This window comes from Bos mutus, chromosome 18, assembly GCF_027580195.1.
Source record: "Bos mutus isolate GX-2022 chromosome 18, NWIPB_WYAK_1.1, whole genome shotgun sequence".
Classification (NCBI taxonomy): domain Eukaryota; kingdom Metazoa; phylum Chordata; class Mammalia; order Artiodactyla; family Bovidae; genus Bos; species Bos mutus.
Genome location: NC_091634.1, coordinates 16,963,446 through 16,975,718, shown reverse-complemented (window position 1 = coordinate 16,975,718; position 12,273 = coordinate 16,963,446). Strand labels below are relative to the sequence as shown.

General features: G+C 56.3%; 1 protein-coding gene across 1 annotated transcript; it reads left to right on the top strand.

Annotated features, from left to right (window-relative positions):
- Positions 1-1,955: 1,955 nt before the first annotated feature.
- SCN1B (sodium voltage-gated channel beta subunit 1) lies at positions 1,956-12,032 on the top strand. The gene is made up of 6 exons (XM_070387953.1): positions 1,956-2,312; positions 4,168-4,334; positions 5,038-5,278; positions 10,500-10,641; positions 11,217-11,288; positions 11,382-12,032. The coding sequence occupies exons 1-5, from the start codon at positions 2,273-2,275 to the stop codon at positions 11,281-11,283; spliced, it is 657 nt and encodes a 218-aa protein (XP_070244054.1). The 5' UTR covers positions 1,956-2,272; the 3' UTR covers positions 11,284-11,288; positions 11,382-12,032.
- The last annotated feature ends 241 nt before the right edge of the window (positions 12,033-12,273 follow it).

The window sequence follows — 12,273 nt, the reverse complement described above, 5'->3', positions numbered from 1 at the left end:
ATCTTGTAGGAAGAATTAAATGAGTTAATAGTAAAGTGCTTAGAATGGCACAAGCCCATAGTAGGTGCTCAGCGAACATCAGTTTGCAGGTGCCCCTGTGTGGTGCCTAAGGCCTGTCCTTACTGTGCCTCTGCCTGCCACCCCTGACAGGAGGGACTGGAACAGCAAGAGAGTTATTTTTTGCAGGGGAATTTCACAGCCCAGGAAGTGCTGGCACAAAGGCCCAGACCACAAAGGTGTCTGGTGTCCCTGGCTTCCTCTCCTTCTGCCCGGGGCCAGCCCCACCCTTGATTCCTCTTGCCTGGCAAAGTTGGGCTGGGGAGATTCTGGAAATTCACCCTATCTAGAACTGAAGGTCAGGACCTGAAGAGCAGCCCTCAGCCAAAAATCCCCCACTGTGGTCCCAAAAGAGCCCCTATCCTCATCCTTTTCATTTAGCAGACAAGTTACCTGCCATTCGGGCAGAATTCCAGACCCACCTGAGGCTGGCTGCGTGACCCTAGGCAAGGGAATGGCCCTCTCCCAGCCTCAGTCTCCCAGTTTGTAAAATGCAGGTTAATAACAGAACTTGGTATATACATGCTTGTGGAGGTAGAAGTGGACCCCGCATACAGCAGGGCTCTAGCACTGGTACTTATTTATTCACCTGACAAATATTTATTGAGCACCTGCAAGGTGACAAAGGGCTTCCCTGAGTGGCTCAGATGGTAAAGGATCTTCCTGCAGTGCAAGAGACCCGGGTTCGACCCCTGGGTTGGGAAGATCCCCTGGAGAAGGGAATGGCAAACCACTCCAGTAGTCTTGCCTGGGAAATCCCATGAGACAGAGGAGCCTGGCGGGCTACAGGCCATGGAGTCACAAAGAGTCGGACACGACTGAGCAACTACAACAACGCTGAGGTGCCAGGCACAGATGAAGGTGCTGGAGACGCAGTGGTGCACGCGACAGTGTTCTCACCTTGAGGGAGCTTGTTTTCCAGGGTTGGAAGGACAAGAGGTGAATGGAGGAACCATATAAAGAAGAGTATAATGTCAGGTAGTGACAACTGCTGTGAGGAAAAAAAAAACTGGTAAAGGAGGTCAAGTAAGGGATGGTGGAGGCAGTTTGTCCTGAGTGGACAGAGGGCCTGATGAAGTTGATGTTAGAGCCAAGAGCTGCAGGAGGAGAGGAAGTCAGCTCTGGGGTCACCTAGGGGAAGAGTGTTCCAAGCAGAGGTGAGGAAGGACCAAGGCTCTGAGGTGGGAAGGAGCTTGGTGTGCTGGAAACAGCACGGGCCTCGACAGCAGCAAGGCGGGGTGGGGGCGGGGGGTCGCAAGGGGCGGAGTAGAAGATGACGTCAGAGACAGAGGGTAGCGGGGTCACGAAGGGTCCTCTCTAGAAACGTGGCATCTCTAGTAACCAGAGCAGAGCAGCCTCTATGGTTTGGATCCAGGGTGTCCCTCCTGCTTGGGAGGGGTCTGGAGTATTATGGGTAGCCCTAGCCTGACACCCCCCAAGCCCACTTGGGTTCCAACACAGTGACCTCCAGGCCCGAGTGCCCGGGGTCCGAGGGGGAGGTCACCAAGAGATTCCTGCCAGGTTCCCCTGGAGATTCCAGGGGGATGACCTCCATAATTTAAAGTCCGGAGCCCTGCCCTCAAACCGCCCTCCAAGCCCTCTTGTGACTCTAGGGGGGGTCACCTTTCCCAGACTCCGCATCTGGGGGTCCCCGGAGTCTGGAGGGGTCCGACGCCCAGACCACGCGCCCCACGCCCGAAGCCGCGGTCCCTGCGCCACCACCGGGAGAGGCCGGTGCGGCGGGCGCCTCCCGGGCCGCTGCGGCAAAGGCTGGGCAGCCGCGCCCTCCCCCGGCGGTGATTCATCCCGCCCCCTCCCTCTCCCTCCTCCCTGCCGTGGCCGCCGCCGCCGCCGCCGCCGCCGCTGCAGTGCGCAGGAGATCGCGGCCCGCGCCCTAGCGCGCCCGAGCCGGAGCGGGGCCGGGGTCCGCGCACCTGGCGGATGTGTCCGGCTGCGCGCGCCAACGCAGCAGCCCGAGCAGCGGCCGCCGCCCGCGCGGCGGGGATGCCCGGACGCCGGGCCCCGGGGCTGGGCCCCCGGCGGTAACCGGAGCGGGGGGGCCGCGCCCCCCCTCCCCCCTCGTCGGTCCCAGAGCCGCAGCTGCTGCGCCCGCGCGCTCCCGGGGACATTCTAACCGCCGCCGGGTCCCGCCGCCTCTCGCCCCGCTATTAATACCGGCGGCCCGGGAGGGGGGCGCAGCGTGCTCAGCGCAACCATGGGGACGCTGCTGGCCTTTGTGGTCGGCGCCGCACTGGGTGAGTGCGCGGGGGGCGCGCGCGGCGGGGGCACAGCCGGCACACTGGCCGGGCCGCGGGATTCGCTCTCGGGACTTTGGGCCGCGGGCGAGGGCCGTCCCCACCTCATCCCCCGGCCCGGCTAAGTCCGCTTCAGAAGTTGTGCGCGCGGGGAACGGGGCTCGGGAGGGCGCAGAGGTGCGGGTGGGCGCGAGCGGGCGAGGGCCGGGCTGGCACGGCTCGGCGGCTGCGGGCGCCCAGCCGGGGGCGAGGAAACGCGGAGTCAGCTGCTCCCGGAGAGCCCCGCAGGCTGCAATGTGACACCTACAGTCGCGGGAGGTGGGAGGGGGGGAGGCGGCGCCCGGAGATTGGGACGGAGAGACCGAGAGAGAGAGAGAGAGAGAGAGAGAGAGACACGGAAGGGAAGCAGCGGCGAGAGACATAGAAGTACTCCTGAGTGCTCCGCTGGGAGACTGGGGAGCTGGAAAGTGAGGGGGAGATAGAGAGAGGGGTGTAGAGTATGCCAGAGTTAGGGATCTGAGCGGTGGAGAGAGAAAAACTTGAGCGAGGCAGGAAGAGATAGAGACACAGGTAGACACAGGTAGAGGTGGAGTTTTAAAAGGACAGGGAAAGGTGCAGGGCGAGATGGAGAGCAGGAGAGGGTGTCTGAGCCGGAGTAAAGATACAAAGTGGGGCCTTCGGAGAGATTCCTGAGAGAAAAAAAGAGGGGGCGGCAAAGACTGAGGCGCTCAGGGGGATAGAAAGAGACAGCAGAGGAGGAGGGCAGAAAACCCCGATTAATAGAGGAAAGGATGGGGGGGGCAAAGGAAAAGCCTCGGAGCTGGAAAGACAGCACGAGTTAGTGAGCAGGAAGGAGGAGGCAGGTAAGAATGAGGATGAGGGACTCAAAGGGACTGGAATCTGTTGGGGATGTGAAGGCCCTGTGGCGGGAAAGAGCTCAGAGAGTTTTGAGAAGATGATGGGGGTGGGATTGGCTTCAGGAAGTGAGGAGCCTGGGAGCAGAGGGGACTGAGGCAGGAGAAGATAGGAAGGGGTGGATGTTGGGAACTTACCGGACTGGGGGTCAGGGCTGAGGTGTTTTTCTGCCCTGGATCCAGTGCCCACCTCCCTCTCTGAGGCCTTCGCTTCTCCCAACCCATTTATCTGGGGCTGGTTGGTCTTAGAGAGCAATCAATGCTGGTAGAACTGACGCTGCCACCTTGAATTTCTAACGCCACTAGAATTCTGGTCCCACCACCTAGACACTGCAATACCTTGGACAAGTGGCCTCCTGAGAAAGGGGTACTTGGGTAGCACAGACTCTAAGTTACTGACCACAGTAAACAGCCCTGTTGACTGGGGGCATCCAGTGTACCGTGGCTTCCCTAGTGGCTCAGACAGTAAAGAATCCGCCTGCAATACAGGAGACCCGAGTTCGATCCCTAGGTCAGGAATAGCCCCTGGAGAAGGGCATGGCTACCCACTCCAGTATTTTTGCCTGGAGAATCCCGTGGACAGAGGAGCCTGGTGGACTACAGTCCGTGGGGTTGCAAAGAGTCGGACACGACTGAGTGCACACACAAGGTATCAAGTCCCCTGCAGCCTTACCTGCCTTAAAGAACCTGCCCAGCCACCTCCAGAAGAAAGACAATCGGTTCCCTCACTATTCACAGGGGCAATCAGAGAGGACGAGGGACTCACCAAGGGCATGTAGCTGGTGGCAGGGCCAAGCTCCGAGCCTGGTTCTGGCTATTCCTGATCGTAATCGAGGGGAACCAGATGGCTTCCAAGGGGCCTGAGAGCTGTCAACCAGTGAGCCTGGCATTGCCAAGGGTGATGGGTGCCCCGGCTCGACCTGAGCCCACTGTCCCTGCAGTGTCCTCAGCCTGGGGGGGCTGCGTGGAGGTGGACTCGGAGACCGAGGCCGTGTATGGGATGACCTTCAAAATCCTGTGCATCTCCTGCAAGCGCCGCAGTGAGACCAACGCTGAGACCTTCACCGAGTGGACTTTCCGCCAGAAGGGCACAGAGGAGTTTGTCAAGGTGGGTGGGCTCCTGGCACAGGAGGGTGGGCACCTGTGTGGGAGCTAGTGACGGGGAGCAGGGTTCCAGTTGGGGTTTCGAGTTTGTTTGCACCCAGGTGCCATTTCTGATGACCTGGATCCACATGCCAGCTCCACCAGGACCGGCTGGTGACCTTGGGCAAGCCGTTGAACCTCTCTGAACCTTCATTGCCTCCTCTGTAAAGAAAGGGGAGTGGGTAGTCTCCAGCTCTGAGGCTGGTGTGAGAATTGAGTTCCTGCACCTGGCACACGGTTGTCACAAAATATACGTCATCGGAATTATTTTATACCAGCAAAAAATGCCTCAGATTGTTATCGTGGAAGGAAACAGAACTTTTTGACCTCCTTTTCACTCTCTGTGTTTTGAATTGCATAGGAGGGGGTTCCATAAACTTTTTGAGGGCCTTCCAGAGAATTGAAGTCTACAGCAGCCAGAATTGGGCTGTCTCTCGCCCTGCCTGGGGAGTGTGTCTGGGGGCCGGGCAAGATGGTAGAGAATGAAGACCAGAAAGGCTGAATGGGGGCTCCAGAGGATGGCCACGGAACACGTGCAGCGGCGTGTGTGTGTCAGGGCTCGGGCACAGTCTGGGTCCTTCTGTGTCTGTGCATCAGGGCGAGGGGCAGAATAGAGGTCTCGGTGGGGCGGGGGTAGCCGGCAGTGACCCCCCGCCCACTGCCCCCAGATCCTGCGCTATGAGAACGAGGTGCTGCAACTGGAAGAGGATGAACGCTTTGAGGGCCGCGTGGTGTGGAACGGCAGCCGGGGCACCAAAGACCTGCAGGACCTGTCCATCTTCATCACCAACGTCACCTACAACCACTCGGGCGACTATGAATGCCACGTGTACCGCCTGCTCTTCTTCGACAACTACGAGCACAACACCAGCGTTGTCAAAAAGATCCACCTTGAGGTGGTGGACAAAGGTGAGTCGGGCCCCCGGGCAGCCAGATGGAGGGACAGATGGCGGAAGCGAGGGGGGGAGGGGGGGATGGACGGGCTGGCTCAGCGCCTGGGCAGCAGGGGGTGGAGACAACACCTCCCGCCTGGAGTCCAGCTCCAGCCCCCACTTCCCTTCAGCCATGGAGAGGTCATGGCGGGCCTGTCCCAGGGAAGTGCTGAGTGCAGAGCTGAGCTCTGCCTCCTGCGCTGTGAACCCCAGTGGGTGCCTCCCTGTCTCTGAGCCTGAGTATCGTCCTGTAGGAAACAGGTGATAATGGTGTCTCTCTCTCGGTGTGTCGTTGGAGCCATTCTGATGTCGTGGGGGAGGTGGTGAGGATGGAGTGAGATGCTGGGCGTCCGAGGCTGGTGCGTCTGTCACAGCAGGGCCTCGGCACACAGGGGCCATGGTCGTGGTGCTTCTGATTGTCAACAGCCTTAGTCCTGCCCCCCTGTGTCACCTGGGGCAGGAAATCAGTGGTGTCACCTGTGGCGGGGCTCTTCAAATTCTACCATATGCGGTCGTCCTGTTGTTTGGATCTTGACTCAACAGATCCATGTTGGGCCCAGGATTCTGTCTCAGATGAGGCCAAGGCTGCAGGTCTGGGGCCATGCTGAGCAGCAAAGATCTAAGGTGTGTTTTGAATCATTTTTCATCATTTCGGCTTCAACTGCTTTGGACTCCTTCCCTGAACCATCTTCTGATTGGGTGTAAATTGGAATTTTCCAGGGCCCCAGGGGCCATTGGCTTAGAGAGTCAGGGAGATATCCCAGACCTTGGGCTTCCAAAGAGCATGGCAGGTGAGTCCCGAGGGGCCATCAGTACATGCCACCATCACGGGCCATGTGCATTGGTGCCCTCCTTCCCCAAGACTGGGGCTGGCCTCGTTGTCCTGTGTGAAGTCCCTCACTGAATCCTCCCACCCACCATCTGGTGGCTCAGACAGTAAAGAATCTACCTGCAATGCAGGAGATGCAGGTTCGATCCCTGGGTCAGGAAGATCCCCTGTAGAAGGAAATGGCAGCCCACTCCAGTATTCTTGCCTGGGAAATCCCACGGACAGAGGAGCCTGGCAGGCCACAGTCTACAGGGTCGCAAAGAGTCGGACATGACTTAACAACGAAAAAACAACCCACCTTCTGCCGTAGAGGCTCTTCTTATCCCCATTTAGCAGATGGGGAAACCGAGGCTCAGGGAGGTAAGATTACAAGGCGAAGGTCACAGAGTTGCGACCTGGATTTGAACCCAGCCAAACCTGTGTGATTGTTGTTTTTATTCTTGGCATGATTCACTATACTCTGCCGTCAGCCAGAGCCTGTGGGTTCCTGTTGGTAATTAGCATTTTTACGGGTATTAGCAAAGTGATCTAGCAGAATTCAATTCAGGAGACATGTCTGAGCGACTCTTTGGTGTAGGTCACGATGCTGGGTGGGTGGCCACCCACAGACGTCGATGATGGAGCCCTGCCCTGGTGAGTTGGGTGACGGTGGAGGAGTTGTAAAAAAGACACCCCCGAATACTGTGGCTTAACAAAGTCTGGGTCAGTCCCATCTCCCAAATCTGTGCTCAGGTGAAGGGTTAGGAGGTAGGAAGTTTCCTGGATGCCCTTTGGGCACCCAGGTTCTTTCCATCTTGTGGCTCAGCCCTTGCTCATGATGCTGTCTTCCCTAGCATGGTGGAGCCTGGGCTCAGGCACGCCCAGGTCCCAGAAGAGCCTCTATTTTTTGTTTTTTTTTTAACATTATCTACCACGTTATACTGCTTCCCAGTATATGTGGGAGGCTTATATTTATGTGATGCAGGACTTATATTTAATTGGGCTTGCCAGGTGGCGCTAATAGTAAAGAACCCGCTTGCCAATGCAGGAGACATAAGAGACTCAGGTTCCATCCCTGGGTTGGGAAGATCCCCTGGAGAAGAGAACAACAACGCTCTCCAGTATTCTTGTCTGGGATATCCCATGGACAGAGAGCCTGGTGGACTACAGCCCATAGGGTCACAAAGAGTTGGACACGACTGAAGTGACTTAGCACGCATGGACTTATATTTATGTAATATAGGACTATTTCTGTTATCTTCCCAGAGCCTGTATTTTTTGCACCATCCACCATACCCCAGTGGTTTTTAATCCACCATGTTATAATCCTGCTTTTTTAACCTTACCCACTGTGATATAGTATGTTATGTTATACTGTATGCTATAGTGTTTTCACATTACCAAACACCAAACATAACAACAATATTTTTTTAAATTATAATCCATCATCCCAGAGTATTTTTAATATTATCCACCATATTATCATTTTTTTAATTCTTAGCCACCATGCTATATGTTCTAAAATATTATCAGTCATGTCATAGTATTTAAAAAATTTTTATTTGGTATGTATTCGGCATCCTTGCTCATTTTGTAGTATTTTTAACATTATGTGTCACTCTATGGCATTTCATTCCCCGTGGTATTATTGTATTGTTAGCATCAGTAGCCATTGCTGTCTTTATCATAAGCCACTGTCTTACTGCCATTTCAACATTACCTATCAGTCGGTATTGCCTCCTGGTCATGACCCCTCAGTAATGAACTGAGTCGTTTCCAAAGCGGGGAGCAGTGGGTGCTGGAGATGAGGCCTTCACTGAGCTGGGAGGGGTGCAGAAGATGGTAGGAAGCATCTGGGTGTCTCTCACCAGGGGTGGGGCTGGCATCTGGGGACAGGAAGGCTTATTCTGTCTGGACACACCCAGTAAGAGGGGAGCAGGTGGGGACGTGCAGTGGCGACTGAAGCTGGCGAGACATGCGGCCCGACGTGCAGGCTGGGGCTTCAGATTTGCCCTTGGAGGCAGGCAGGTGAAGCTCTCGGAAGATTCAGGGATTTTGAAGAAATCAAACGCCCCTGAGAGAAACTGCCTCTGCTCCCGGGTGTGACCGCTCTCTCTCAGTTTCTCATCTGTGAAGTGTGGTGGAGGGGATGACAGCCCCGCCTCCTGAGATGTCTGTGGGTTGATGGAGACTGCCCTGGACATACCACGGCCATTTCCAAGTCTCTCTTGGGCTGCAGGAGCTTTTAAGAGTAGACAAGAGCTCGGACCCTGCAGTCAGTTCCACTTGGAGTTGATTCCTGGCTTTGAGTGCAATCCTGGCTGTGCATCCTTGCCTGGCACTTTCTCCTCTCTGAAGTGAAGTGAAGTGAAAGTTGCTCAGTCGTGTTTGACTGCGACACCGTGGACTGTAGCCCGCCAGGCTCCTTTGTTTGTGAAATTCTCCAGACAAGAATACTGGAGTGGGTAGCCATTCACAGGGGATCTTCCGTCCCAGGGATTGAGCCCAAATCTCCTGCATTGCAGGCAGATTCTTTACCATCTGAGCCACCAGGGAAGTCCTCAGTAAACTTGTCCTGCAGATGGCCTAGAGAGCCGTACCTGCCACTGTCCTAATTTGATTGGGAGAGCAGGATACCAGTTTACTTAATCCATTTGGTTGGTGAGTTCCAGGAGCAGGGGCGAGAATTCTGATGACTGAGTTTTATCCATGCTTGCTTGTGTGTGTGTTCAGTCATGCCTGACTCTTTGTGACCCCATGGACTGTAGCCCAACCACCAGGCTCTTCTGTCCATGAAATTTCCCAGATAAGAATACTGCAGCGGGTTGCCATTTCCTACTCCAGGGAATCTTCCCAACCCAGGGATCGAACTGCATCCCTTGCGTCTCCTGCACCGGGAGGCAGATTCTTTACCACTGAGCTTTATCCAACATGTATTCAACTCTGTGCTTCTGGAGGTCAGCTGACATGAGAAGCCTGGACGCTCTGTATCCTTGGGGTTGTTTCAGAGTCAGGGAGATGTTCAAGTAAAGAACTCAGGACAGAGCCTGGGTGAGAGCATGCTTTCACCGCAGGAGACACATTCAGGGTATCTCTGGAGTGAAGGAACAAGCGAACAAACAAATGGGTGAGGTGTGGAGTCCTGTCCCCAGCTCCTCCTGCTGGGAAGCAGGGGAGAAGCTTTGGACCCTGCACCCCCCTTCCTGTGGCCCAGAAAGCCTTGGTACCATCTGCCTCGGGTGGAGCAGCAGAAAGCGCCCACTCCCAGGGGAGGAGGAAATGGCAACCCGCTCCAGTGTTCTTGCCTGGAAAATCCCGTGGACGGAGGAGCCTGGCGAGCTACAGTTCATAGGGTTGCAAAGAGTCGGACATGACTAAGCAACTGAGCACACACCTAGGGGAGGAAGACCACGTGGGAACAGCGGGGAAAATGACGTCCCGGCCATCCGGGAAGAGGGGCTGGGGATGCGGGGTGGACACCTGCGAAATCCGGCCGAGGACGCCACCATGGGCTTGCGTTCTGGTCCCCCGGCTGAACATGCTCCTTTTACAGTTTAAATTTAGGCTCCATGAAAGGAAGCTGACATTGGCAAGAGCCAGGGCTGTGGAAAGGAGAGAGGGTTTCCTGAAAACATCAGCGAATAGCCAGCGCTTAGGCAGTGCTGACTGTAACATCCACGCATGTTACAGATGTTAACTCATTTCCTCTTCCCAGCAACCCTGTGAGAAGGCATGAGTATTATCATTCTTATTTTATGGCAGGGGAATAGAGGCTCAGAGAGGTGGAGTCTTTTGCCTGTAGTCACACAGCAGAGGCAGAGATAAGACTTGGACCCTAACAGTCTGGCTCCAGAGCCCTGCTATTAACTACTATGCTGTTTCGCCCCAATAATAACAGTGATGATATTGATAATAGTAAATATGTATAAAATGCTCTCTATCTGTCAAGCACAATTATAAGGGTGTTAAAAGCTTATTTAATTCTCACAATACTCTCATGAAGGAGACACTGTGATTATCAACTTTTTACAGGTGGGGAAATTGAGACACAGAGAGGCTGAGTCACTTGCCCAAGGTCACACAGCTGGCAAGTGGCAGAGCCAGGATTTGAACCTGAGCCTTCTCATTGCAGAGCTTCAGCTCTGGGGCACTTACAATCACCTGTATGACATGGAGGCACCCTCGAGTTACACAGGGAGACAGGTTCAGTGCGATCCGAAAGCTCTTCCAAGGCTGATTATTAAGAACCACAGTAACAATGATGCCTCTAGGGGAAGAGCATGGCTTCATTTGCAGACATGGCCCAGGGAGGTCAAGCCACTTGCCCAGGCTTGCACAGCAAACTCAGGACACACTCAGGCTGCCACCTGACCCTGCCTGGCCCCTGCAGCCAACAGAGACATGGCGTCCATTGTGTCCGAGATCATGATGTACGTGCTCATCGTGGTGTTGACCATCTGGCTCGTGGCAGAGATGGTTTACTGCTATAAGAAGATTGCCGCTGCCACGGAGGCTGCCGCACAAGAGAATGCGTGAGTGGGGTCCTGAGGAGGGGAGAAACGGCCCAGGATGCCTAGTGCTTCCCAGAGGGGATCATGGGCTGAGTGGGGAGGCGGGTGGGGAAGTGACCCAGGCACCATCTGCCAGTCCTCCCCAGAGGGGACCGTTTGGTGCCCGAGATGGGGTGAGGCTGCGATTGGGTCCCTGCCTCTCGGTGCTCAGACTCTTTTAGCCCCCACTTCTGTTAGGATCCAGAGCTCAGGCCTGGCATCCTCTGCCCCAGCGATACATGACTCCAGGCTCTAGCCCTTTTTATCTGCCAGGACCCAGGAGTTTGAGCCCCCCACTCGCTGCTTCCTCAGACTCAGACCCCAGCCCCTTGGCGACCTAGGAGTCTAGGCCCCCAGAACCCCTCTTCCCCCACATTCAGGACTCCAGACCTCCAGCCTGGGCTCCTCTTGGATCCCTAGGATCCAGCCTGCCACTTCCTCTTCTCTCTGACCCCTGTGCCCCTGGGGAACAGAGACCTCAACCCTCATCCGTCTCCATGGGGGGATGGGCCAAACTGACAATGGGGTCGCTGGACACCTGGCTTTTGCCCCCACAGCTCGGAATACTTGGCCATCACCTCAGAAAGCAAAGAGAACTGTACGGGTGTCCAGGTGGCCGAATAGCCCCGGTAAGGTGGGCAGGCAGGCGGGCAGGGGGCTGGAGAGCCTGGGAGGTGCCAGCTAGCTGTGAGGTTCATCATGCCCTGTCTCTCCCCTTTCAGGCCCTGGGCTCCGCCTCAAGGAAGAGCCAGCCCTAATGGGGGAACATCCAGGCAAGGTCTGCCCCCGATGGGGGTTGGCCGTTCCTGGGCCTCCACAAGCCTCAGAGTCCTGCCAACGGAGCCTCCAGGGTGGGAGGGGGCAGGGGGCTCGGCTCACACCCCTAATCCAGCCTTCTTCCTCCTGCCCCATCACCCACCTGCGCCATGCATGATGGCTAAAGCAATACTGCCGCTGCCCCCTACCCCTGCTTCTGCTGCCTGTTTGGTGGGGGGGCGGTGAGGTGGGGGCAGCGGCTCCGCACCCCTCCTTCTTGCTGATTTGCACACACTGGCTTCGGACACGCACTAACAGGGGCCCAGTGCCTCCCTGCCCCCTCCCCGCCCAGTGGGGCTTGTGATGGCTGGAACGGTTCGGGGCAGGGGGTTCCTGGACCCCGCCCCCCCACTCCCCTCCGAGCCCTGGTGCCATTTCCCCTCCTGCTTCCTCTGGCTGGACCTGGGGTCTCCTCTCCCTGCGACGCACTCTCACCCCAGCCCAACCCACCCTCTCTCACCAGCCTTGGATTGTGGCCACTTAGAAAGGGGCCCATTCAGCCTCGTCTCTCTTTACACAAGTAGTTTTGTTCATGAAATAAAGATTCTTGGACTTGATTCACAGTCTCTCTCGTGAGCCCAGTCACCTTCTACACCCCCTCCAAATCCGAGAGAGCCTCCTGGTGTTTCCGGGGACCCGCCCTCCTGGCCTGGTGACAGGGCCTCTGTGCGCACGTTTGGTGGGGGAAGGATGGGGGAGGACAGATGAGAGCTGCATCTCAGGCTCGACACCTGCCTGAAGTCTCAGCGGGTGCAGCTACTTGATACTTGATTAGTGTTGGGGTTCAGGGAGTCATTA

Coding starts and splice junctions, on each gene's coding strand:
- SCN1B (XM_070387953.1), top strand. CDS start 2,273: ATGGGGACGCTGCTGGCCTTTGTGGTCGGCGCCGCACTGG. Junction 4,335..5,037: donor GCACAGAGGAGTTTGTCAAG/GTGGGTGGGCTC, acceptor CACTGCCCCCAG/ATCCTGCGCTATGAGAACGA. Junction 10,642..11,216: donor GCTGCCGCACAAGAGAATGC/GTGAGTGGGGTC, acceptor TTGCCCCCACAG/CTCGGAATACTTGGCCATCA.